We start from the raw sequence: 27,511 nt of genomic DNA, 5'->3' as shown, positions 1-27,511 counted from the left end.
TGCCTCTTGTCCTCTCTGGCAGTGTTCTTACACCACCTGAGTTACTAAAAAATAAACTCAAACAACAAAACAGTACATACTTAGAAGACTAAAGGTACTGCAGTCTCCTTGCGTGAAAAACCTTATCCAGGACTAATAATTTTCAAAGAAAAAAGTAATTCCCGCTAATTTTATTGGAGAAATTTATACCCTTTAAGTTGTCAAGACAATAGCAGATATTATAAAGATGGACTCAATTACGTCAATAGTTAAAATTATTTTGCATAACCCCACCTAACAAGGTGGCTTCCCGTTATTTGATATCCTTTTTTCTGCTGTTTCAGCTTTTACGTACCGTGCAGCTAAAACTAGGTACTAATATTAAAAAATAAACATACTTGATATTTATGAATTTCAACTTTAATGTGAAAAAAGAAAAAGATAAAACCACAATCAATCCACGAAAACAATGCAAATGATGTGTGAGATTATCATCACTACAAACCAGCAAACTTCCGGTATACCCTGGTACTGCTGACAACACACGCCAAGCAGCTGAGGCGATGACCTTGGGTTCCTAGTTGCTCGCGAAGACTAAATGGGAGAAAAAAATGCCTTCTTAGCGCCATTAAGGGTAAAAAAATCTAAATCTTGGACTCCCGAATGGGCATATCTCGAAGTAGGACGCTTGACAAAATAACATTTATTCCGTATGGGAGGAATATAATCATTCATTTCCTTTTCTGTGTTTTTCAAATTTCTTATTTTAAATAGGGGCTGGCCTGCGGCGTCAAAAGACTATGATTTTGATTAAGCCGCCAACGGACTTTGGTAAAGTCACAACTTCATTCGTGAAACTGGGAGTGTGAAGTTAGAATCTCCAAAAGCCCGGCCAATTTAAAATTCCACGGTAGAACTAACCAACCTTGCAATTCCGCTAAAGAAGTATTTTGGCCATCTCCGCTCACCGTCCGCGCGGCGTCCGGAAGCAACCCTAAGCTCCACCCCCTGCGCTCCTGTCGGCGCGAAAACCCAACTGACAAGAGCTCCTTGCAAAGCCCGCAGACCTAGTTGTGTTCGGCCTGGTTTCCCGGCCTGGACCCTGGCTGGTCCCGAGCCCTCAGTCTAGAGCCCCCGCTTCAGGGGCAACTCGCACTCAGGGTTCGCGCCCCAGGGTCCTCGCTGCCTGCGCTTTCTTACCGCCTGTTCTCGCATTCGACTGGGTTGAGCTGGGCCCAGGCTCCGCCACTTCCCCGGGCAGGTGGACGCGGGGGAGTCCGAGACTGACCCGCGGCCCAGCTCCTCGCTGCAGTAGGAGCCGGCCGCCTTCATGGCTTCCAGGCAGGCCGGGCCGGGCCACGCAAGGTCCTAGGAGACTGGATTCAGGGAAGCAAAGAGCATGGTGGGGGTACTGGCCATGGCGGCGGCAGCTGCAGCCCCTGTGGTGAAGGACTACGAGATTGAGGTGAGCTTGAGGAACTCCGTCTGTTGGTAGTAGGCGAAAAGTGATCCCTATTTAGGATCTATGATGGGAAAGGAGGGACGTGATGTGGCCTTACGGTTGTAACATGGTGTGGAACAACTGCTGGAGTGTGTTGTTTCTTAAAAGTCATGATAGGGATTATGAGATGTTTGCGATGCCAGGAAAGTCAGGATTTAAGATACCTCGGCCAGTTTCCAGATCCTGAAATGTTTGTGGAACTTGATGTTTTAGACGTGTGAAATGTCATGGGGGATCCCAGGATCAAGTCTTGGTTTATGAGAAGGGATCATGGAACTTTATCGTTGAAAAGAATCTTTAAGTTCAATTAGTCTGTCCATCGTCTTGTTCTAGGATACCAATTAGATTGTCAGTACAGGAATCAAAAAGGTACTTAATTAAAAAGTCAGTTTCTCAGGGCTCCAAAGCTTAAGATACTGCAGTTAGGAGTTCAAGCATGGCAGTGCTGTTGTTATGTGTTCATCGAGTTTCAGTGAAATGCACTAAGCAGTCGTTAATAAAGAGATTCTAATTCCGTAAAATAGTGGAGTAGCATCTTCAAGTAGGTAGTTGCTAAATTTTTATACCTTTTCCTCTCAAGCTAGCAACTGAAGTATGCACACTGGTGTCCCTGCAGTGAGCTAAGATGTATGTTTGCATATTTAACTGGGATTCTTACTTTTTAGAATTGAGAAGTTTTTGTCTAATTGCTATTAGTTGTTAATGCTAATATTTGTTTGCTGAATCAAGGCAGTTGCTTTTAGCTTGTCTCAGGTGTTTGAATTACACAAGCTCTTGCTTTTTGTATGGTCAGTTTTAATAAATCGTTTTTGTTAAAGTTTCTGCTTTTGGTGCTCTGCTTAGAGACCCTATTTCATAGTAATGAGACTTACCGTTTGGTATTTGTAAGGGTAAAGGCTTTTTATGCACAGTATTTTATTTAATATCAACCCAATGATGAGGTATTTTTATCTGTATTCTACAGATGAGAGGTTAACAATTAATTTAAAATAGATTAAATTAAACTAGGTCAGAAAAGCAAATTAGAGAGTTGAAAGTAATTTACTTAAGGTCCCACCTAGTAGATTCAGAGCCAGCACTTGAACTTAAATCTGCCTGACTCCAGAGAATTGTGGTATAGTACTTCCACCATCTCAGGGTAATAATAGTACATACTAAGAACTCATTAGCATTTTCTTCTAATACATTTTCCATTTCATTTTAACATACAAATAATATGTAATTTATTTTGCCTCATATTTATCCATATGGTTAGAAATTTGTCCCACTACCATTTGTTAACCTTCTTTGCCCACTAACTTGAATGCTACTGCTATCGTATACCAAATTCTTAATTACATACCTCTGTCTTTTTCTTGTTTTTTAATCTGTTCCATTAAATTGCCTTCATATTCCTGAATCACTACTATGCTTTTAATTATGATAGCTTTATAATTTGTTTTAATTTTCTAGAATTATAATTGCTCTATTCATTACTTATCTTTTTAAAAGTTCCCTTGTTATTTTGGCAAGTTTGTTCTAACAAATGAACTGAGGGAAGTAAAATCAGAAAAAACTAATGGAGTGTTTTGTAACAAGCTTTTTCTATTATGTAAGTTACTAACTTAGGACCAACAAAAATACAACTTTTTAGCTATAGTCAACTTGATATTGTGAAGATAATAAATAATGTAGGAGGCAGGTAGTAATTGTTTTTATAGCAAATTAAAACTGGAAATAAAACTGTTTTATTTGTGGTAAGTGTCCTTCACCATAATTTTTACTTGATTAGTAAATTTTGGATTCCTAGGCTTATTTGCTATGTACCTGTTTCTTAGAAATAATTAAAATAATTTATTTTTAACTGATAAAGTAAAAAGGGAATGGAATTAATATTTTTTAAGTCCCTACCATGCCATCAGACTTCACATAATTTTATGTAATGCATTCATTATAAATTTTGTGGGTGGGTGGTATCAAAGGTTATAGAGTAAACAGAGGCCAATAGAAATTAACACATTTTCAAGTTAAGTATAGCAGCCTTGAGACTTTTTATTGAAGGATATAGATAGTAGAGTGTACAAATTATAGGTGTATAATTTGATGTTACATTGAGACTTGAATATAGTTTAAAGCTCTTATTCTTTCTAATGTATCATGCTTGTCACCCAAGGAGCCTTCCTTTTTTTTTATCCAATTATGTAAGATATTAGATCCATCTTTAAAATGTTTGCTTTGTATTATTTTGCTTGAAATAAGTGCTTTTTTTCCCCTTCTTTTAATTGATAGACATGCAAAAAACGAAGGAAAGATGATGACAGATCTTCCTGCAAAACTATTACAAAATATTTATCACCAATAGGGAAGACTAGAGACAGGGTTTTCTCTCCACCAAAATCCAGTAATATTCTGCATTATTTTAGAAAGACTTCACCCACAAATGAGAAGATGCAGTCAGCAAAAGAATGCAAGTTCAAGTCAACTGAGCCATTGCCTGCTGACAGTGGCAAAATCTGTAAAACATCTTTGGAAATGTTTTCAAATACTGAGTTTAAGAAGAGAAGAACAAGAGTTAATTTATCTCATCAACTAAGTAATATTAAAACTGAAAACCAATCTCCAATTCAAATTAATAGTGATGATAGCAAAGAAAAATCTAGTCTAAGTAATGATTTTGTGGAAAGTAGTAATTCCATTTTACTGTACAAGAAGCATGTAGAAGTACTTGCGGAAAGTATTCAAGATATCAAAAAACAGTCTAGCACTGTGACCTTCAAAAAAAGTTCTAAGAAAGTAAATCCTAAACAAGGGACCACAAAAAATGACTGTAGAAAATTGAGGAAAAGGAAGCACAGAGATACAATAGATCTATCTGAAAGTTTACCCTTGGCAAAGGAACTAAATATCCTTAAAGATGGTAAAGATAGTAAACAGATAATGTCTCTCCTAACTAATGAAATAGAGAGTACTCCAAATCATGACTCTAGAGCTAATATAACTAAAACAAACCAGTTCAATGATAGTACAGTAACTGTCTCATATGAGGAATTTTTGAAAAGTCACAAGGAAAATAAAATGGAACAGATACCAGACTGCACAATGTCAATTTGTATGCCTTCTGAAACTGTTCAAGATACAGTCAACGGTGGTTATATAAGTGACACAGAAACCTGTGGAATTTCCCAACAGGTACACTTTAAGACAGTTACTGTTCTTGCACAAGTTCACCCTATCCCCCCAAAAAAGACAGGGAAAATACCCTCAATTTTCTTAAAACAAAAGCAGTTAGAAATGGAAAATAGTTTATCTGATCCTGAGAATGAACAGACAATTCAGAAAAGAAAATCTAATGTTGTTATACAGGAGGAAGAATTAGAATTAGCAGTTTTGGAAGCTGGAAGTTCTGAATCTGTGAAGCCAAAATGCACTCTAGAGGAAAGACAACAGTTTATGAAAGCATTCAGACAGCCAGCATCAGAGGCACTGAAAAATGTAGTAAAAAAGTCTTCTAATAAGCAGAAAGAGCTCAGTGAAAAATCTTTAAATGAGGAAGGAAGAGACAATTCTAAAACTATGGAAAATCCCAATATCCAAATGGTTTCAAATAATGACAGTTCACAGTCACACACTGATAAAAGAAGTTTTCCTAAGGAGAAAAGTAAAAAGCTAAAGAAAAAGGATAAGAAAATGTTAGATAGTGGTGCTACTGCAGGTGAGAATAAAAAAGGAAATGCTCAAAAGAAAGAAACAACTTCTTCCTATATAGATAAACAAAATCAAAATGGGCTTAGAATGAGTTTAAGACAAAAGAAAACAGAAGTTTCCAAAAATAACATATTTTACAGTGAAAGCTTTGTTTGTGAAGAGATAAATGGTAACCCTCTAAAGATTTCCTCTCCATATAACAAGTCTTCAAGAAAAATCAGCATACCAGTTAAAGACAAGATTATACACTCTAAAGCTGAAACTGAAGACAGCTTGGTAAATGTTTCTACACCCAAATCAACCAAAAGATCTGTAAGAAATAGCAGCATGCTTACTACAGTAATCATTAGAGGTATTGATTCTGAAGATGCACAAGATGATAGTCCAGTGAAAGCTTCCACTCCAAAAGCAGCCAGTTTATCAGAAAAACACAGCTTATATACAGCAGAATTAATAACAATACCCTCTGATTCAGAAAGCCCTATTAGGTAAAGTTCTTTTATTGTTCTGAAGTTCTAAGCATTCTGTGTATATTACTGGCTTAGCAGGAAAATACTTCAAGTGTTGGAAAGTATCTTTATTTCTAGAACGCAGCTAATTTGTAAGAAAAAAACAGGATTTAAAAAATTCTGCTTTATTTCCCACATTTAATTTAAAGTTAGGCATGATTTCAGAAGAATTCTAGATATATTTTAGATGAGTTCTAAACTCTTATTCATCACAGTTGCTAATTCCTGGGAAAATATCCTTCAACTATGAATTCTGTGCTTTTAACAAACATAAGATTGAAGAATTACAGAACTTTATTTATTGGGTAAACTGAGCCATATACTATGAGGGATATACTTGCATGCTTGTTCTAGCTAATACAAAAGTGGTGTTAGGAGCTAATTTTTCATAAAGCTTATGATTTCCAAAAGAAAATAGTTTATATTTTCTAAGCCTTTAACACTGAGTTTGGCTTATTTTTGATTCAGTAGTTCGGAGGGTGGGGAGCGTTTTTATTTTTTTTTTTGTTTTCTGTCCATCCAAAAATTGGAGCTCTAGTTGGTTATTTTCTGTATTTGATTGAAATTGTTTATAATCACATTAGAGTCATGAAATTGTTTCTGAATATCTTTTCTTTTCAGAATGAAATTCACCAAAATTAGTACTCCCAAAAAATCTAAGAAAAGATCTGGGAAATCTGAAGGATCTGGTAGAGATTCTACTTCCCAGACTAAAAAAAAGGTAATTGAAATATTAGGGAGTCCTATAAGTGGTATTCTATTTCTTAAATCAAAACTAGCATTAGAAGCAATACATTATAAAAAGAAGATTCATATGTTTTATAGATTGGTGGTGTTAACTATAATCTTCTTATTTTTTACTATTATGTCATTCCTCTAATTAGTTTATTAAGAGAGCAACATACCTTACTGTGAGGTGAAAGCAGCTGATAAGGACAATATCATATACTTAGAAAAAGTTTTCTTAGAGTCCCACTCCAATCATTTTCCTTAAGGTTGCTTATAGGTCCTGGCTGCGTTTTTGGTTTATTTCTATAGATTTCAAGGCTAAAAGGCCAGAATCTATCAATGCTGGTGTCGTAGACATTTTGGGCTGGATAATTCTGTGTTGCAAGGGACTGTTGCGCATTTTAGGGTACTTAGCAGTAACCCTGGCTTCACCTGTAAGATGCCAGTAATGTTCCAGTTTCCTTAGGACAATCAAAAATGTCTCCAGACGTTGCCAAATAGTCCTTGGAGGAAAAAAATGATCCCCAGATGAAAACCACTACACTAAAAGGAGAGGTGTAGGATACATAAAAATAGTTTGTTGTTTTTGCAAAACTGCCTTTCTCGTCTGTGAAAGAACTGGATTCTGTACAGTGTAAGTAGGTACGGTTATGTGTGTTTTGAAAAAGCCGTGAGGGTTATTCTGATAGACTCCTTGGGTGAAAACCACTGCTACAAAAAGTTGGTAATTTCTTGTTTTTATTTAACAGCCGTCAATTTTTTGCCTGCTTATTACATTCCAGGTACTATACTTAGTACTTATATCATTCATCTCATAAAGTAAATGTTTGACTCTGTTTTAAAGGACAGCTGGGCCAAAAGTGGTGAGAACATTTTTAAGAGTGGTTGAAGTGATGTACAGTGGAATATAAGCTGAGTTGGGGGAAATAAAGGCTAATAAATAGGAAGCTATCAGGACCCAAGGTCCTGATATAGTCAATAATAAACAAGCAAGAGTTGTGAGGACAGGGGGCCAGGTCAGAAAGCAGGGTGTTGAAAAATGACTATATTTTTGAGGTGATATGGTTTATTTTAATTATATTTCTCTGTTTTCCTAAAATAAGAACTTTTAAAAACTTTTATTAGAAAAATAACTATTAGAAAAAAGCAGATTTCAAATAAGTCAGAATTATTTGCCAAAATATATGTGGTATTTTTTTTCACACATTCACCGAAATACCTCTTGTCTCTAACAGTTTGTTTCAATGATTAAGTTAATTTAGGTGGTTTATTTTTAATACTAATGTAACCGTAAGTTTCATCAGCCTGCCGAAAATTTTGCTAGCAAAAGAACCTATCACTACTACTGTTGAAGCAAACCCTTAACATTCCTAACCTTCTTACATGTATTTTGAATTTTCATGCCTATTCTCTTTTAATGGTTTTTAAAGGTTTTAAAAAGCAGCAAACATTTGTTTAAAAAACAAATGTGTAAAATTAAAAGTGAAAACTTTTTTCATCTTCTCAATCCTACTTTCTAAGGGTAACTCACTTTTAAGAGTTGAGTGTTTATCCTTTCAGATACTTTCCTTTCCTTAACTAGATACATGTCATTTTAAAAAGGGATCATACAATGTCAACTGCAGCTTGCTTGCTGTTTGTTTTTCATCCAAACAAAAACCTGTAGAACTCCAAATATGGAAAGCACATTTTCTGGAAAATTACATTTAAATGCACAAGATCATTTACATGTCACAGGCAGAGCCAGGCCTGAAGGCCAGACTTTATTCTTATCTAGGGCACTTTTCAACCCCTCTCCAAAGGAGTTAGCCTAAAGGGAACTAAAATCAAAGAAGCTGCACAAAGATAGTGGGGAAATAACCACCAATTCTAATATGTATAGCATACATGTTGTGTTTTTCACGAATGTAATTATATTTAGCTGAATAAATTTCAAGTAAGAAAGGCAAACCAAGTACAACTAGACATTTTAATTTCCTTGGTAAGATTTGAATAACATTTATTTGTCTATATTCATTGTGATTATGTTTCTCTATTATATATATATATATATGTATATATATATATATTTTAATGGACTTTATTTTTTAGAGCAGTTTAGGTGCATAGCAAAATTTAATGGAAGGTGCAGAGATTTCCCATGTGCCCCCTGCACCTACACATGCATAGCCTCCCTCACTATCAATACCAGATAGCACATTTTTTACTGTTGATGAATCTACATTGACACATCGTTATCATCCAGAGTCCATAGTTTACATTAGGGCTCATTCTTGGTGTTGTATATTCTGTGGGTTCAGACAAATGTATAATGACATGTGTCTACCATTATAAATGCATCATAAAAGAGTAGTTTCATACCTCACATACCCATAAAAGAGTAGTGTACTCTGCCTATTCACCCCCTTCCTCCTTGACTCCTGGCAACTGCTGATCTTTTAACTATCTCCAAAGTTTTGCCTTTCTGTTTTTGTTTTTCTGTTATTAAATATAAAATGTTTGCCACTGGCCTCAACTAATATTTCAAATTTTTATTTAGGCAAGCAGTGCTTCAAAAACTATATCAAAAGCAAAACAATTGATTGAAAAAGCAAAAGCTTTACACATTAGTAAGTCAAAAGCTGTTGAAGAAATAGTGACACCCTTAAGGCGTTCATCTAGACATCAGATGCTTCCTGAAAGGAAGAACTTGTCAGACACAGAAGTAAGTATTACATATATTTATTGGTGTAAATTCTGCCCTATTCTGTTTGGAGTGGGAGAAGGAAACCATTATAAAATTATAAAGTAGAATTGTAAGATAGTCTTGAGGTGATAGAATATAATTTTCAGTTTTGTTTTAAAAGCCTTTGGCTCACAGAATACAGTCTGAATACTTTTCAAGTCATTCGAGATCCTTCATAGTCTCAACTAACTCTTCCCTTTCCTCAAAACAGTCCCCTTCCTCATATACAAGACTGCTCTAGTCACACTAAATTATTCATTTCTCCGCAAATGGTGCAATTTTTGCTTTTCTCAGTTGGTAGTCTCAGCTTGAAATGTACATTTCAGGTACTCTCTTCTACTTGAGGAATTCCTGCTCAAACTTTTAAGACCTTGCCAAACGCTACCACCTCTTTTTTTGTGTGTAAAACAACTTTATTATAGAGAGATAATTCACATACCATACAATTCACCATTTAAAGCATACCGTTCAGTGGCTTTTAGTATATTCCCGAGTTGTGCATCCATCGCCACAATCAATTTAGAACATTTTATTACCACAAAAGGAACCCCAATTCCCCTTAGCTGTCACCTCCACTCTCCCTTACTGCAGCCCCAGCCAACCACTAATCAGTTTCTCTATGTATAGATTTGCCTATTCTGGGCATTTAATATAAATAGTATCATATAATATATGGTCCTTTGTTTCTGGCTTCTTAGCATGTTTTAAAGGTTCATCCATGTTGTAGCATCAGTATTTTCATTTCTTTTTATTGTCAGATAGTGCTCTATTGTATTGATATGCCATATTTTATTTATCCATTTATCAGTTCATGGACACTGCATTGTTTCCACTTTTCGGCTATTATGAATAATGCTATGAACATTGTACTACCTCCTCTGGAAAGCTTTGCTGATGCTTTTAGACAAATAGTTTCCTTCCCTATATGTACTTTAACTTTTTTTGTATTTTAGTCAATATTGCTTTCACCATACTATATTTTAACTAAATTGTCTACTCATGGACTAGCCTTCCCTCTGTCCACTAAATCCCAGTTTAACATTGAATCAGCCATCTCTTCATTTTATATTTCCAGTACCTGCTATATTGCTGACACATAGTGGATGCTCAATAAATATATGCTGGCAACATGAAAACACATCAGACTTCATCTAATACATTTCTAGAATGTATAGTTCTAAGAGGGTATAGCCAGAATTTTTATGGCTTGGTCATACTGATTCTTTTATGTGGAATATAGTCTATTAATTGCTTCTTAAAAAAAAAAAAAAGCACATGGTCATAATAAATCTACTCTTTGATCACATGAACTTGAATGATATAAGCACTAGCTATTGCTATTCATATGTTTTCTGTATCACTCAGTGTCTGTATCACTCAGTGTCAGATGTAGGGGAGATGCTGATGTAATCATTTATCTGGCATTTAGCACTAATCTTTTTGAAAATTTAACATTAGTTGTATGACATACTAAAATATTTTTTTTCTTATTCTGTCTTAGGACTCTGTAATAATAATAGATCCAAATCCTCCTTCTTTAAAGCATCCTGAGAAAAATCAGAATAAACTTCAGTGTCTGAATGATGTGCTAGGAAAAAAACTAAACAAGACTACTAAAAATGAACCTGGTAATCAGATTTGATAACAGTTATGATGAACATTAGAATGTCTAGAGGGGATTATATTCTGCTGAATGATCTTATTTTAATTTAATCTCTTTATAAAATGTAAACTTTTAATTGTATTACATATTTTTATTTTAGTAAGTAAAGTTGTAGTATAGTGAGTAACTGAGCATATTTTAAGTTACTGCATTTCTGTGTATATATTTAGCTTCAGTTATGTTTTCCCAAACCTGATTTATTATCAAAATCATTTGGGTAAATTAAAAAAAAATTTTAAATCTTTAGGTTCTTCCCTAGACATACTGACTAAGAATCTTCAGAGTGGGTTGTGGGAATCTGTAGTTAAACAAAAGAAAGTTCCCCAGGAGATTCTGACATTGATATTGAGAGATCAGATCATTACATAGAAATTTTTTGGTTAAAAAATTAAAAAGTTAATGTTTTAAAACTTTGAAAAGATAGAGATATAATTTTGAAAGTAGATAGGGGTAAGTGGGGATGATAAACTTTGATATTAACCTAAGTATTTATTTTTCTAAGGTAAAATGAAAGTCGCTCCTTTATTTCTTACCAGAAAGACTCAAAAAACACCTGATTCTATCTTTGGTTTTGATGAAAGCAGGTCAGTCCAATACAAATTTTTAAATGCCAAAATATCTTCTGGAATGTATCTTGTATTAATCTTTGATGCACGTGTTTATTACTTTGATGAGAGAACATGTAAATTATTGAGCTTTATCATTTGAATAAATCTGTTTTAAAAGATGACTACTGACAGTGCGGCAACTGCAATTTGAAGATCTTAGTCTTATACAAACATTTGGCCATCTCTAGCCAAAAAATGGGAAAATAAACAAACAAACCAAAAATATCAAAAAACTAATTGTGAAGTTAATTCAGTCAATATTTAAATACATATACTATATCAGGCACTGTTTTGGTACTAAAAGTATCATAGGGAACAAAACAAGATACATTCCCTTCCTCATGAGGCTCACTCTAGAGGAAAGACAGTGTTCGTAACTGGGCCAATAAATGATTGGCAGTTGTGCTAAGAAGGAAAGGTACAAAGTTCTGTTAAAATTTATATTAAGTAGATTTGGTCTGGTCAAGAAAAGCTTTGCTGAGGCAGTGACAACTGAACTGGAGGATGAGCTGGAGTTCATCAGGGGAAGGAACAGTGTTCCAGCCACAGGGAACAGTCTGGGCAGAGTCCCTGTAGCTTGAAGGAACACAGTAAATAGAAAAGGTTTAAAGAATGCCAATGTGATTTGAGCCTAGAGAGCAAGGGTGAGAGGAGTGCAAGATTAAGCTGGAGAGGTAGATGCCAGCCATGCAGGCCTTTGGCCATGTGAAAGAATTTTGTCATTATGCTAAGAGCAATTAGAAACAATCCAGGGTTTTATACATGAGTGTGGACATAAACATTTGGATTTTTTTTTTTCTGTTTTTTTTATTAAGGTATCATTGATCATAAGGTATACATACAATCTTATGAAGGTTTTTACAACATTCACCCATATTATCAAATCCCCCACACACCCCATTGCAGTCACTGTCCATCAGCTTAGAAGGTGTTATAGAGTCACTACTTGTCTTCTTCATGCTATGCTGCCTTCCCCGTGAACCCCCTACATTATGTGTACTGATCATAATGCCCCTTAATCCCCTTCTCCCTCCCTCATCATCCACCCTCCCCAACCCCTTCCCTTTGGTAATCACTAGTCCCTTCTTGGAGTCTGTAAGTCTGCTGCGATTTTGTTCCTTCAGTTTTGCTTTGTTGTTATACTCCACATATAAGTGAAATCATTTAGTACTTGTCTTTCACTGCCTGGCTTATTTCTGAGCAGAATACCCTCTAGCTCCATCCATGTTATTGCAAATGGTAGGATTTGTTTTCTTCTTATGGCTGAATAATATTCCATTGTGTATATGTACCACATCTTCTTTATTCATCTACTGATACACATTTAGGTTGCTTCTATATCTTGGCTATTGTAAATAGTGCTGAGCTAAACATAGGGGAGCATATGTCTTTTTGAATCAGGGATCTTGCTTTCTTTGGGTAAATTCCTAGGAGTGGAATTTCTATATCAAATGGTATTTCTATTTTTAGTTTTTTGAGTAACCTCCATACTGCTTTCCACAATAGTTAAACTAACTTACATTCCCATCAACAGTGTAGGAGGGTTCCTCTTTCTCTGCATCCTCACCAGCATTTGTTGTTCCTTGTCTTTTGGATATTGGCCATCCTAACTTGTGTGAGGTGATATCTCATTGTGGTTTTAATTTGCATTTGCCTGATAATTAACAATGTGGAGCATCTTTTCATGTGCCTGGTGGCTATCAGAATTTCTTCTTTGGAGAAGTGTCTGTTCAGATTCTCCACCCATTTTTTAATTGGATTATTTGCTTTTTGGGTGTTGAGGCATGTAAGCTCTTTATATATTTTGGATGTAACCCCTTGTCGGATATGTCATTTACAAATATATTCTCCCATACTGTAGGATGCCTTTTTGTTCTGCTGATGGTGTCCTTTGCTGTACAGAAGTTTTTAGTTTGATGCAGTCCCATTTGTTCATTTTTGCTTTTGTTACCCTTGCCCGAGGAGATGTGTTCAAGAAAAATTTGCTCGTATTTATATTCAAGAGATTTTTGCCTATGTTGTCTTCTAAGAGTTTTATGGTTTCATGACTTACATTCAGGTCTTTGATCCATTTCAAGTTTACTTTTGTGTATGGGATTAGACAGTAATCCAGTTTCATTCTCTTATATGTAGCTGTCCAGTTTTGCCAACACTAGTTGTTGAAGAGGCTGTCATTTCCCCATTGTATATCTATGGCTCCTTTATCATATATTAGTTTGCCATATATGTGTGGGTTTATATCTGGGCTCTCTATTCTGTTCCATTGATCTGTGGATCTGTTCTTGTGCCAGTGCCAAATTGTTTTGATTACTGTGTGGATTTTGAATGTTTAATCTGACTGCTGGTTGCTGGGTTATTATATAAAGAATGGAATTGGAGGATGGATTGGAGTAGATACAGGAGTCCAGGTGTAAGGTGGTGAAAGTGTGAGCTCAGTATTGGAGATGATGTATGAAAAAATTTGGGAGATAAATTTAAAAACCCTTGATGATTAATTAGGTCTGGGGGATGAGGGTGTGGATGGCATGATGGAAGAAGACTAGGTTTAGGAACAACATGGGTTCAGATTTTTTTTTTTCTGTTTCAATTTTATTAAGGTATAATTACATATTAAATACACAAATCTTTTTAAATTGAACTATAATTGAAATATCCTATTAGTTTCAGATGTATATCATAGAGATGAATACTTCTATACATTACTAAATGGACCCCGCAATAAGTCTAGGTACCATTTGTCCTCATACAGAGTTATTACAGTATTATTAACTATATTTCCTATGCTGTACATTACATCACCATGACTGACATATACCTGATAGTTTGTACCTCTTAATCCTTTTCATCTATTTCATTTGCTGTCTCCCCCTCTCATAAGGAACAGTTTGTTTACTGTGTCTTTGAGTCTGTTTCTCTTTCATTTGTTTTGTTAAATGCACAATCTTAAACATACAGATTGGATAAAGGTAACATATCAATATACAGCATCTTCCTTTTGTACCCAAAAGGTTATTCTTTTTCTGTTATCCCTACCTCACCACCGTAACAAAAGGTTACTTGTGTTCTGATTTCTATTGTCATGGATTAGTTTTGTGTGTTTTAGAACTTCACATAAACTTTATATATGTATTTTGTGTCTAATTGCTTTTGCTTAGTATAAATTTTTTAAAAAAACCAACTTTATTTGGGTGTAATGTACACACAGTCATATGCACCAATATTAAATACAGTTTGAGGTTTAGCAACTATACACATGAGTGTAATCACCACCACAATAAATATAAAGAACATTTTCATTACACTCAGAAAAGTTCCTTGCAAAAGTTGGCTTTTGCAGTTAATCCCTGCCCCTACTCCCAAGCCCGTACAACCTCTGATCTGCTTTCTGTTGACATAAATTTATTTGCCTTTCCTAGAATTGCAAAGAAATGAAAGCATACAGAAGGTATGCATTTGTCTCTGGCTTCTTTCAGTGAAGATAATGTACCATTAGTCTGTTCTTTTTATTGCTGAATATTATTCCTTTTATGAATATGCCACAATCTGTTTATCCATTGATGGCCGTTTGGGTTGTTTCTGATATTTGACCATTATTACTAAGGGTGCTGTGAACATTCTATACACATGTGTGGACAAGTGTTTTCATTTCTCTTGGGTAAACACCTAGAGGTAAAATTGCTCTGTCATTAGGTAGGTTAATATTTAACATTATTAAAATCTGCCAAACTTTTCCCAAGTGGTTGTTCCATCTTATACTCCCACCAGCAACTCTTAATTGCTGCACATCCTTGCCAATACTTGGCATTTTCTGACTTTTTGATTTTAGCCATTCTGATAGGTTTTGGATATGTCATTGTGGGTTTTTCTTTTTTAAATTGTTTAGTTTTTAAACCTTACCTACGTACAATTTATGTACAAAGAACTATTTAAAGTGTGTAATTTGGTGAGTTTTTTCAGTTGAATATACTGTGAAACCATCTCCACTACAATAAAGATACTTCTTTATTTCTCTCACCCTCCAAAAGACTTCATGCTATTTGCAGTGCAATCCTTCTAGTCTCAGCTTTAGATACTGATCTCTTCTGCATATTAATTTGCATTTTCTGGAGTTCTATATTAGTTAAATCATATGGTATATTTTTTTAATCTGGCTTCTTTCATTCAGCATGATGATTTTGAGCTTTATCCATGTTGTTAAACAGAATAGTGGTTCATTATTTTATTTTTGCCAGGTAGCATTCCATTGTATGGATATACCACTTCTTGTCTGTTCACATATTGAAGGACATTTGGTTTGTTTTCAGTTTTAAGCTATTGTGAATAAAACTGTTATGGACATTCATGTAGAAGTCTGCTGAGATTTTGGTGATGATCATGTTAAGTTTATAAATTGATTTGGAATGTACCAATACCATAACAATACTGAGTCTTCTGATCCAAGAATATGGTATATATCTTCAAGTTTTTCTTACCAGTGTTTTGTGGTTTTCAATGTAGAGGTTTTGAATATGTGTCAAATTTATCTTTAAGTATTTCATGCATTTGATGATATTTTGAATGGCTCAATTTTATTTTACAGTTGTTGATTTCTAGTATATAGAAATAGAATATTTTTTAACCTATGGATCTCACAGTCTGCCAACTCACTTAATGCTATTATCTTACTTACATTTGCTTTACCCATAAGAATTGTTTCAAGGAATAAATTTGCTATTTTGGACTATTTATACTTAGATTTCTTAGAGTTATTCTTCTGTTCCTAAATCTATATACCATGATAGAATTTTTATAATAAGTTATGTTGAAATAACTTTAAGAAAAGTTGCCAGAAGTACAAAGAACTTCCATATCCCCTTCAGCGAGGTCTCCCATGTCATAGACTGTTTTTATTGAAGAGTGCAGACCTTACGTGCTATAGGATGATCACCTGAGTCTGTCTGGTATTTCCTTGTGAAGATACTCAGGTCATACCTTATAACCAGGATTACCATGGAAACAGTGCTCTGCTCTGTTCTCACTGCAACACATGAAGAGCAGCTCTGACATCGACCCATCTCACCACTGGTGATGCTGACCTTGGTCAGCTGGACATGTTGGTATCTGCGAGATTTCTCCACCTTAAATTCAACCTTTTCCTTATGAAATTGATTTGTGTTCCATGGGAACGTTTTATAAAATAGAGCCAATATCTTATTCCTTATGAGGCTTCCAATTATTAGCCTTAACGTTGACGACACCCACCAGGATTAACCACACTCTGGTCATTGTCAAATGGTGATTATCTGTTGCAGTCATTCTTTCTCCATTTTTCAGCTGGCTGCTATAAGGAAGTGCTTTTGCTTCACCTCTCATTTATCTCTAGTTATTCATTACTTATGAATTCCTATTTTATTCACTGGGTTTTAATCCACCAATTATTTATTTTGATGATTAAATTATTCTAATTTAGCCAGTGGTAGCTCTTTAGCTTGGTTTCTGTGTCCCTTTGACACATCCACATCATTTAAGGAACATTTCTTACTTTCTGGAACCGTAAGATGTTTCAGGCTCATCTTTTATTTGTCCTGCCCCACTTCTGTAGTCAGCCTCTTCTCCAAGAGGCCCTGGTTCCTTTTAGTGAAGGATGGTATTTAGAAACCAGGATCTAGGTGCTTATTTTACTCATTGATCCTGACGTGTCAGTGCTTCCAGGCCTTCTCAGCAGGTAAAGCTAAAATTCATATATGTATACGCATACCCACAAACACACATCCAAAGCTAGTTCTGTGTATATAATATGTATTATATAGTATATATAAAATATGTAAAATATACTTACCATCTTTGCCTTCTTCCCTCCAATTAACAGTTAAAAAAAATGCATCTCCTCTCTTCTAAGATTAATCCCTCCAGTGTGACCTTAGATCTCATCTTTTCCCTCATTTCTCTCAAACAGGAAAGGAAAAGGGAAGTAGAAGTTTTTGTAGCCTCTTTTTAATTACTAACCCACTTCTTGTTTATACAGAATATTACAATTGTCACACTATATATGGCAGGCTAAAAAGGGTACATAAACTGTGATGCACCACCACCACACTCTATCCCTCATTCTTCACTCCAGCATTCCATCTTCCTCTATCCCCTTACCTTCCTCCCACTGAAGTCAAGGTTCTGATGATTAGCAGTATGAAGATAAGTCAAGTAAAACTGAGACATCTACAAGGGCCTTAATGTTCTTGCTATTATATTAGAAATAATATTATATTAGAAGTTCTTATATGAAAATTTTTTGAAATATGGCACTGATTTTATTTTCTGGTTATAATATAAATACATGTTTTTGTCTGTTTGTTTAAAAAAACAAGATGGAAAAACTTACCTACCACTTAAAAATAGCCTCTGTTAACATTTTGGTGGATGTCCTTCAGGCCATTTTTTTCTATATATACTTATTTTTATGTAACTTCTTAACCCTCATAGACTCATTTTTATGATAAGCAAAAAAGAATTTGACCAGCTACCATCACAGGTGGCTGATTAAATTTTCTCAAATGAAATTAAAATGTATTTATTTTACACATAGTTTATTTCTTTGAGTGTTTATAACTTTAGCTTTCCTTTTTCACATTACTTTTTTAAAAGTCAAGATACACCTGAAAAGTGTCAGGGTTGTGATGTGCAATTTAAAGCAAAGCGTGACTTTCTAATGAGTGGTTTACCAGATCTGTTGAAACGACAAATTGCGAAGAAAGCTGCTGCCTTAGATGTGTATAATGCAGTGAGTACCAGTTTCCAGCGAGTCATTCATGTACAACAAAAAGATGATGGTGAGTTTATTATTCTTAAATATTTTTAAATATTAGAAGTAATATGAAATTATGCAAGTTGGTTTAAGCTGAGACTAAGGTTTAAGTTTAATTCTGATGGGGATTTTAAAGTATGGGATTCCCATTTTAAATAGTGGGGATTTAAAGTGTGTTTTATCTCTCTTCTTCAGCTTTAGACTTACTTAACTGAGGGTAGAGTGTTTGGGGGAGGAGAGCCCACAGCATCATAGCTGTTACTAACCCCTTATGCTAGGGGAGAGCAGGCCATGTGTGGGTCCTTAAGTGAGTGTTCTCCAGAGAGGCACCATGTTATAAAAGGAAGGCAATTCACTTCACACCCAAACCCTGTGTGTGAGCAGGTCACCCTAAGAATTTCTCAGGAGCTCCAGCCCTGTCCTTTCCAGTTTTCTGGTGAATGATCAAGGGAAATCTACCCTCTTTCCGACAGCTCTTCCTGTTTAGTACCTCTTCACGGTCTCCTGGAATAGGTAACAAGTAGCAGTGTTTCACTGCTCCAGTTCACCCTTTTCTCACAAGCACCATGCACCAGAGGGAGCTCCTTCCACCAGCCTCTTCTTTTGTGGGATTAGCCTGATCACAATCCAGTTGTATTTGGACTCAAATGCTATAGCAACCACAATCTTATTTTACTTACATAGTTTTTAATTACTTAGCATGTGTACAGCCTGCATCTTTGTCATTGGTCCTACCTAGAGGTTTTTGGTAAGCACAAAAAGAGTTGTGTTTTTCCCAGTTGGCTTTGTGGTTTGGTTTTGTGCACTCCCTCTACTTGTTAAAGGTACCTGTGTTCTCTTCTCCTTTCTGTAACTTCTGTGCTTCTGATTTCGATACTTTCTGAGTTTTGTTCAGTCTCTCTTTTGTATGGGAAACTACCCAGCCAGTCTTTCTAATAGTATTCTACTTATTAGCTGCCTTAGATGTGTATAATGCAGTGAGTACCAGTTTCCAGAGAGTCATTCATGTACAACAAAAAGATGATGGTGAGTTTATTATTCTTAAATATTTTTAAATATTAGAAGTAATATGAAATTATGCAAGTTGGTTAAAGCTGAGAGAGCATCGAAAAGACTAAGAACAACAAATGCTGGCAAGGATGCTGAGCAAGGGGAACCCTCCTACACTGCTGGTGGGAATGTAAGCTAGTTCAACCATTGTGGAAAGCAATATGGAGGTTCCTCAAAAAACTCAAAATAGAAATACCATTTGACCCTTTTTTCCCAGCTCTGTCACTGGTCATTCAGTTGATGAAGGCTTTGTTTTCCACTGTTCAGTTTTATATAGCATTTTGTGATAGTATGTTCCAGTATAGAAATTAGTTATGCTTTTCTTTTTTTATTATTATTTATTTTTATGAAGGTATTATTGATATACACTCTTACAAAAGTTTCACATGGAAAACCAATGTGGTTACTACATTTACCCATATTATCAAGTCCCCAATCATACCCCAGTGCAGTCTCTGTCCATCAATGTAGTAAGATGCCACAGATTCACTATTTGCCTTTTCTGTGCTACACTGTTTTTTCCTGTGATCCCCCCACACCATGTGAACTAAACATAATGCCCCTCAATCCTCTTCTCCCTCCCTCCCTTCTCACCCGCCCTCCCCTTTGGTAACCACTAGTTCATTCTTGGAGTCTGAATCTGCTGCTATTTTGTTCCTTCAGTTTTGCTTCATGTTATACTCCACAAATGAGGGAAATCATTTGGCACTTGTCTTTCTCTGCCTGGCTTATTTCACTGAGCATAATATCCTCCAGCTCCATCCATGTTGTTGCAGATGGTAGGATTTGTTTCCTTCTTACGGCCGAATAGTATTCCATTGTGTATATGTACCACCTCTTCTTTATCCATTCATCTACTGATGGACACTTAGGTTGCTTCCATATCTTGGCTATTGTAAAAAGTGCTACAGTAAACATAGGGGTGCATATGTCTTTTTGAAATCTGAGAAGTTGTATTCTTAGGGTAAATTCCAAGGAGTGGGATTCTTGGGTCAAATGGTATTTCTATTTTGAGTTTTTTGAGGAACCTCCATATTGCTTTCCACAATGGTTGAACTAGCTTATATTCCCACAAGCAGTGTAGGAGGGTTCCCCTTGCTCAGCATCCTCACCAGCATTTGTTGTTCTTAGACTTTTCGATGCTGGCCATCCTAACTGGTGTGATGTGATATCTCATTGTGATTTTAATTTGCATTTCCCTGGTGATTAGTGATGTGGAGCATCTTTTCATGTGTCTGTTGGCCATCAGAATTTCTTCTTTGAAGAACTGTCTCTTCATATCCTCTGCCCAGTTGTTAATTGGATTATTTGCTTTTTGGGTGTTGAAGCATGTAAGTTCTTTATATATTTTGGATGTTAACCCCTTGTCGGATATGTCATTTACACATATATTCTCCCATATTGTAGGATGCCTTTTTGTTTTGTTGATGGTGTCCTTTGCCGTTCAGGAACTTTTTAGATTGATGTAGTCCCAGGAGTTCATTTTTGCTTTTGTTTCCCTTGCTTGAGGAGATGAGTTCAGGAAGAAGTTGCTCATGCTTATATTCAGGAGATTTTTGCCTATGTTGTCTTCTAAGAGTTTTATGGTTTCATGACTTACATTCAGGTCTGTGATCCATTTCGAGTTTACTTTTGTATATGGGGTTAAACAGTAATACAGTTTCATTCTCTTGGATGTAGCTGTCCAGTTTTGCCAAAACCAGCTGTTGAAGAGGCTGTCATTTCCCCATTGTCTGTCCATCACTCATTTATCATATATTAATTGACTGTATATGGTTGGGTTTATATCTGGGCTCTCTAGTCAGTTCCATTGGTCTATGGGTCTGTTCTTGCGCCAGTACCAAATTGTCTTGATTACTGTGGCTTTGTAGTAGAGCTTGAAGTTGGGGAGCATAATCCCCCCAGCTTTATTCTTCCTTCTCAGGATTGCTTTGGCTATTTGGGGTCTTTTGTGGTTCCATATGAATTTTAGAATGATTTTCTCTAGTTTGTTGAAGAATGCTGTTGGTATTTTGATAGAAATTGCATTGAATCTGTAGATTCCTTTGGGCAGGATGGCCATTTTGACAATATTAATTCTTCCTATCCATGAGCACGGGATGTGTTTCCATCTATTGGTATCTTCTTTAATTTCTCTCATGAGTGTCTTGTAGTTTTCAGAGTATAAGTCTTTATATACTATATACTATATAAAGTTTATATACTTTATAAACCTTGGTTAGGTTTATTCCTAGGTATTTTATTCTTTTTGATGCAACTGTGAATAGAATTGTTTTCCTGATTTCTCTTTCTGCTAGTTCATTGTTAGTGTATAGGAATGCCACAGATTTCTGCTTATTAATTTTTGTGTCCTGCACCTTTGCTGAATTCACATACCAGACCTAGTAGTTTTGGAGTGGATTCTTTAGGGTTTTTTTTATGTACAATATCATGTCATCTGCAACAGGGACAGTTTAACTTCTTCTTTGCAATCTGGATACCTTTTATTTCTTTGTGTTGTCTGATGGCCTTGGCTAGGACCTCCAGTACTATGTTGAATAGAAGTGGGAGAGTGGGCATCCTTGTCTTGTTCCTGATCATAAAGGAAAAGCTTTTAGCTTCTCGCTGTTAAGAATAATGTTGGCTGTGGGTTTGTCATATATGGCCTTTATTATGTTGAGGTACTTGCCCTCTATACTCATTTTGTTGAGAGTTTTTATCATGAATTGATGTTGAATTTTGTCAAATGCTTTTTCAGCATCTATGGAGATGATCGTGTGATTTATGTCTTTTTTGTTGATGGGGTGGATGAAGTTGATGGATTTTCAAATGTTGTACCATCCCTGGAATAAATCCTACTTGATCATGATGGATGATCTTTTTGATGTATTTTTGAATTCAGTTTGCTAATATTTTGTTGAGTATTTTTGCATGTATGTTCATCAGGGATACTGGTCTGTAATTTTCTTTTTTTTGTGCTGTCTTTTCCTGGTTTTGGTATTAGAGTGATGCTGGCCTCATAGAATGAGTTTGGAAGTATTCCCTCCTCTTCTACTCTTTGGAAAACTTTAAGGAGGATGGGTATTAGGTCTTCACTAAATGTTTGATAAAATTCAGCAGTGAAGCCATCTGGTCCAGGAGTTTTGTTCTTAGGTAGTTTTTTGATTACCAGTTCATTTTCATTGTGGGTAATTGGCCTGTTGGGATTTTCTGTTTCTTTCTGGATCAGCCTTGGAAGGTTGTATTTTTCTAGAAAGTTGTCCACTTCATCTAGGTTATCGAGTTTGTTAGCCTTTAATTTTTCATAGTAATCTCTCATATTCTTTGTATTTCTGTGGTGTCCATAGTGATTTTTCCTTTCTCATTTCTGATTCTGTTTATGTGTGTAGATGCTCTTTTTTTCTTGATAAGTCTGGCTAGAGTTTTATCTATTTTGTTTATTTTCTTGAAGAACCAGCTCTTGCTTTCATTGACTCTTTCTATTGTTTTATTCTTCTCGATTTTATTTATTTCCACTCTAATCTCTATGATGTCCCTCCTTCTACTGACTTTGGGCCTCCTTTGTTCTTCTTTTTCTAGTTTCATTAATTGTGAGTTTAGACTGCTCATATGGGATTGTTCTTCTTTCCTGTGGTAGGCCTGTATTGCAATATACTTTCCTCTCAGCACGGCCTTCACTACTTCCCACAGATTTTGCAGTGTTGAATTATTGTTGTCATTTGTCTCCATATATTGCTCGATCTCTGTTTTTATTTGGTCATTGATCCATCGGTTATTTAGGAGCATGTTGTAAAGACTCCATGTGTTTGTGGGATTTTTCATTTTCTTTGCGTAATTTCTTTCTAGTTTCATACCTTTGTGGTCTGAGAAACTGGTTGGTACACTTTCAATCTTTTTGAATTTACCAAGGCTCTTTTTGTGGCCTAGTATATGATCTATGCTTGAAAATGTTCCATGTGCACTTGAAAAGAATATGTATTCTGCTGCTCTTGGGTGTACAGTTCTGCAGATGTCTGTTAGGTCCGTCTGTTCTAATGTGTTATTCAGTGCCTCTGTGTCCTTACTTATTTTCTGTCTGGTTGATCTGTCCTTCAGAGTGAGTGGAGTGTTGAAGTCTCCTAGAATGAATGCATTGCATTCTATTTCCCCTTTTAATTTTGTTAGTATTTGTTTCACATATGTAGGTGCTCCTGTGTTGGTCACATAGATATTTAAAACGGTTATGTCTTCTTGTTGGATTGACCCCTTTATCATTATGTAATGTCCTTCTTTGTCCCTTGTGACTTTCTTTGTTTTAAAAAAGTCTATTTTGTTTGATATAAGTACTGCAACTTCTGCTTTTTTCTCCCTATTAGTTGCATGAAATATTTTTTTCCATCCCTTCACTTTTAGTTTGTATATGTCTTTGGGTTAAAAGTGAGTCTCTTGTAGGCAGCATATAGATGGGTCTTGTTTTTTTATCCATTCAGTGACTCTGTCTTTTGATTGGTGCATTCAGTCCATTTACATTTAGGGTGATTATCAATAGGTATGTATTTATTGCCATTGCAGGCTTTAGATTCATAGTTAGACAAAGGTTCAAGGTTAACTTCCTTACTATCTAAGAGTCTAATTTAACTCACTTAATATGCTATTACAAATGGAATTTAAAGGTTCTTTTTTTTTTCTCCTCCTTTTTCTTCCCCCTCTATTCTTTATGTATTAGGTATCATATTCTGTACTCTTTGTCCCTTGATTGACTTTGGGGATAATTTAATTTTGCATTTGCTTAGTAATTAGCTGTTCTACTTTCTTTACTGTGGTTTTATTACCTGTGGTGACAGCTATTCAACCTTATAAACACTTCCATCTATAGCAGTCCCTCCAAAATATCCTCTTGAGATGGTTTGTGGGAGGTAAATTCTCTCAGCTTTTGTTTATCTGGAAATTGTTTAATCCCTCCTTCAAATTTAAATGATAATCTTGTCAGATAAAGTGATCTTGGTTCAAGGCCCTTCTGCTTCATTGCATTAAATATATCATGCAACTCCCTTCTGGTCTGTGTGGTTTCTGTTGAGAAGTCTGTTGATAGCCTGATGGGCTTTCCTTCTCTGACTGCTTTTAATAGTCTGTCCTTATCCTTGATCTTTGCCATTTTAATTACTATATGTCTTGTTGTTGTCTTGCTTGAGTCCTTTGTGTTGGGAGATCTGTGCATTTCTGTGGCCTGAGAGACTATCTCCTTCCCCAGATTGGGGAAGTTTTCAGCAATTACCTCCTCAGTGACACTTTCTATCCCTTCTTCTCTTTTTCTTCTGATACCCCTATAATGTGAATATTGTTCCTTTTGGATTGGTCACACAGTTCTCTCAGTATTCTTTCATTCTTAGAGATCCTTTTTTCTCTCTGTACCTCAGCTTCTTCGTATTCCTCTTCTCTAGTTTCTATTTCATTTGTCATCTCCTCCACTATATCTAATCGGCTTTTGATACCCTCCATTGTGCTCTTCAATGGTTGGATCTCCTACCAGAATTCATTCCTGAGTTCTTGAATATCTTTCCAACCTCCATGAGCATGTTAATGATTTTTATTTTGAAGTCCCTTTCAGGAAGATTCATGAGGTCGATGTCATTTAAGGCTTTCTCAGTAGTTGTATTAATAATTTTACTCTGAACCAGGTTCCTTTGGCATTTCATATTTGTATATGGCGCCCTCTAGTGCCCAGAAGCTCTACTCTCTGGAGCTGCTCCGCCCCAGAAGCAATGTCAGGGGTCGCAGGGGATTGGTATTGGTGCCTCAGGGAAGGAGAGAGCTGTTTCCTGCTTCCCTGCTGCTATGTCTATCTCCACTGCCTGAACCAGTGGACTGAGCACACAGGTATAAGCCTCTATGCTTTGCATTTGTAGTTCTTGTAGACAGATCTTCCCTCTGGCTGGCCTAACGCCAGTGTAGGGTTTGCCGGTTTGCAAGCCAAGGGGGGCTGACTGGGAGAAAGGCACAGTATGCTGCATATCCCAGTGGGGGTCCTTGGAGCTGTGTAGCCAGCCAGGGTGCTGGAGCACCTGAAGATTGTGACAGCTCCCAACCTGCTGGGCAGAGTGCACCTGGACAATTTTGTCTACTTGTCCTTTCTCCTGATCAGTAAGCTCTGTGCAATCCTTGCCCCTTTAGCAGCCCTTTAGACTTCCTTGTTAGGAAGTCTCTCAGACTGCCCACCTTTCTTTTGTCCCAGAGCAGCCAGATATGGATCCTTGCTTTCCACAAGCAGCTGGAATCCCAGTCTCTCCCTAATCATGAGAGTATCATGCAAGCACCATGATATGTAGGTTTGTGCTCCCAGAGCAGATCTCCGGAGTTAGATATTCTGCACCGCCAGGCCTCCACTTCCTCCCTGCTCTGTTTCTCTTTCTCCCACCCATGAGCTGAAGTGGGGGAAGGGCTTGGGTCCCACCGGGCCACAGCTTAGGTACGTTACCCTGTTCTGTGAGGTCTGCTCTTTTCTCCGGGGGTATGCAGTCTGGTCCAGCCCTCTTTCCTGTTACTCTTTCAGGATTAGTTGTATTAATTATATTTTCATAGTATATGCGGTTTTATGAGGAACCCTCTGTCTCACCTCTCACGCCGCCATCTTTAATCCCCTAGTTATGCTTTTCATCACTGATTTTGATAAGTGCATTTTCTCAAGGGTGCCACTGTAAAACTTAGCTTATCTGTTTGTAGATGAACAGATGAGGACATCACAAAGAGGACTTCTCTCTTAAAATCTTGTTATTTGAACATTTACTGTTGTCTGGCATTCTGCTCAGTACTTTACATACATATCTAGTTTGATCCCCAAAATGACTCTAGGAGGTTAAGTATTATAAGTCATCCCCACCACTTCATAGATGAAGAAACAGGTTTAGGGCCTTGCTTACATTTACCTAGCTAGTAAGTGACAGAGTGGGGGTTTGAATCCAGGTCTATCCTCAAAACTGAAATTTTAAACCAGAATGCTAACCCCCTGAAATTTTACCCTAAGTAGCTAGGTTGATTTAAAAAGAAAAGAAACATTGTTAATATTTGGTTATATTTAACAATTGGGAGGAATGACCGATTTTTATTATACTTATCTATTGGAGGTGAAGATTTTGTTCCCTTGTACTTGTTTGAATTTTGGTACTTTTGTATTAACTGTATACTTAAGTCTTTTAGTATTTACTTACTTATCTGAGGATGGAGTGTGGGTAGAGGAAATCTTGGCATTCAGTAAACGGATAGTGTGTGAATGAAGATCATTAAGAGAGTTTTTCTGTTTTTCTTTAGGGTGCCATCTGTGGCATTTGAAACCACCTGCTTGTCCTCTCTTAACTAAACTTAATGAATTGAATACTAAAGTGGTAGATCTCTCAAAATGTCTTATTGCTCTTGGTGAATTTTCAACATTAAATTCAAATTCAAAAAGTAATAATTCTGCTGTTGTGGTAAGTATTAGAGAGCCCATTGTAGGATGTTCCCTTTGCATCTTTCAGAGGAAAAAAACTTGTTTATCTATTATTATAGACTAAAGTTAATTTTTTACTAGAGTCCAATTTAAAAAAATAAATCCCCAATTGAATTACACATCACTTTTAAATACTCCTAGAGCTTTAAAAACATTTTAAGAATTAATGATAGCCAATTTTAAAAGAAAATTATATAGTGCATTTAGATACTTTACAAGTCAGCATTATAAACTAATAAATGTGCAAAGTACAATTAGTTGAGAGAACGATAAAAATAAGAACTAAGTCCTTCAAAAATTGCAAACACAACTTTGCTGTTCAAGGTTGTAGTTAGTAACTAAAGCCAATCCTACATTGATACTGACTTCTTATACGCAGAAAGTAGTTGGTGGTATTGTGATTAATACTAATACATAAGTGGGTCTGTGATTGAGCGTTTTATTTTTTATTGCAGTTTATGGGGAGAAGGAAAGACTTGACTGAAGAAGACAGAAATCTTTTGTTGGAGGAAATTAAATGGTCAAATCCTGAATTTTCTTTGAGGAAATATTTTCCTTTGCTTCTGAAAAAACGAATTGAGCACCAGGTACTTTCTGAGTGTCATCATAAACAAGGTTAGTGACAAATATTATCATTTACGTTAACATTTCAGTTTTTAAAACACATGATAAGACTCAGCCATTCACTCCTGGAAGTGGTCAACACAGAGAGAACATTGCTTATGGTTGACAGGGAGCATTGTTCAGGTAAGTAGACATGTTGTGCAATGCAGTGTTAGTCCCTGCCAGCTTCCAGAGATGCCTACCCAAAGACAGCTTTAATTATGTTAAAATATCAATC

At 36.0% G+C, this 27,511-nt stretch overlaps 1 protein-coding gene across 2 annotated transcripts in view; it reads left to right on the top strand.

Moving 5' to 3' along the window:
* The first annotated feature begins 704 nt into the window (after window positions 1-704).
* ATAD5 (ATPase family AAA domain containing 5) overlaps window positions 705-27,511 on the top strand; it is a 53,759-nt gene continuing 26,952 nt past the window's right edge. The window contains exons 1-9 of one of the 2 annotated variants that reach the window (XM_073235120.1): window positions 705-1,444; window positions 3,749-5,652; window positions 6,295-6,394; window positions 8,942-9,106; window positions 10,629-10,755; window positions 11,293-11,374; window positions 18,020-18,204; window positions 26,493-26,650; window positions 27,126-27,285. In XM_073235120.1, coding sequence (XP_073091221.1) covers window positions 1,379-1,444; window positions 3,749-5,652; window positions 6,295-6,394; window positions 8,942-9,106; window positions 10,629-10,755; window positions 11,293-11,374; window positions 18,020-18,204; window positions 26,493-26,650; window positions 27,126-27,285 — 2,947 coding nt within the window. In that variant the 5' untranslated portion in view covers window positions 705-1,378. The remainder of the gene's footprint in view (window positions 1,445-3,748; window positions 5,653-6,294; window positions 6,395-8,941; window positions 9,107-10,628; window positions 10,756-11,292; window positions 11,375-18,019; window positions 18,205-26,492; window positions 26,651-27,125; window positions 27,286-27,511) is intronic. The other variant, XM_017677618.3, reaches the window with a different exon arrangement.

This window comes from Manis javanica, chromosome 4, assembly GCF_040802235.1.
Source record: "Manis javanica isolate MJ-LG chromosome 4, MJ_LKY, whole genome shotgun sequence".
Taxonomy (NCBI): domain Eukaryota; kingdom Metazoa; phylum Chordata; class Mammalia; order Pholidota; family Manidae; genus Manis; species Manis javanica.
This window is presented reverse-complemented; position numbering and strand designations above follow the sequence as displayed.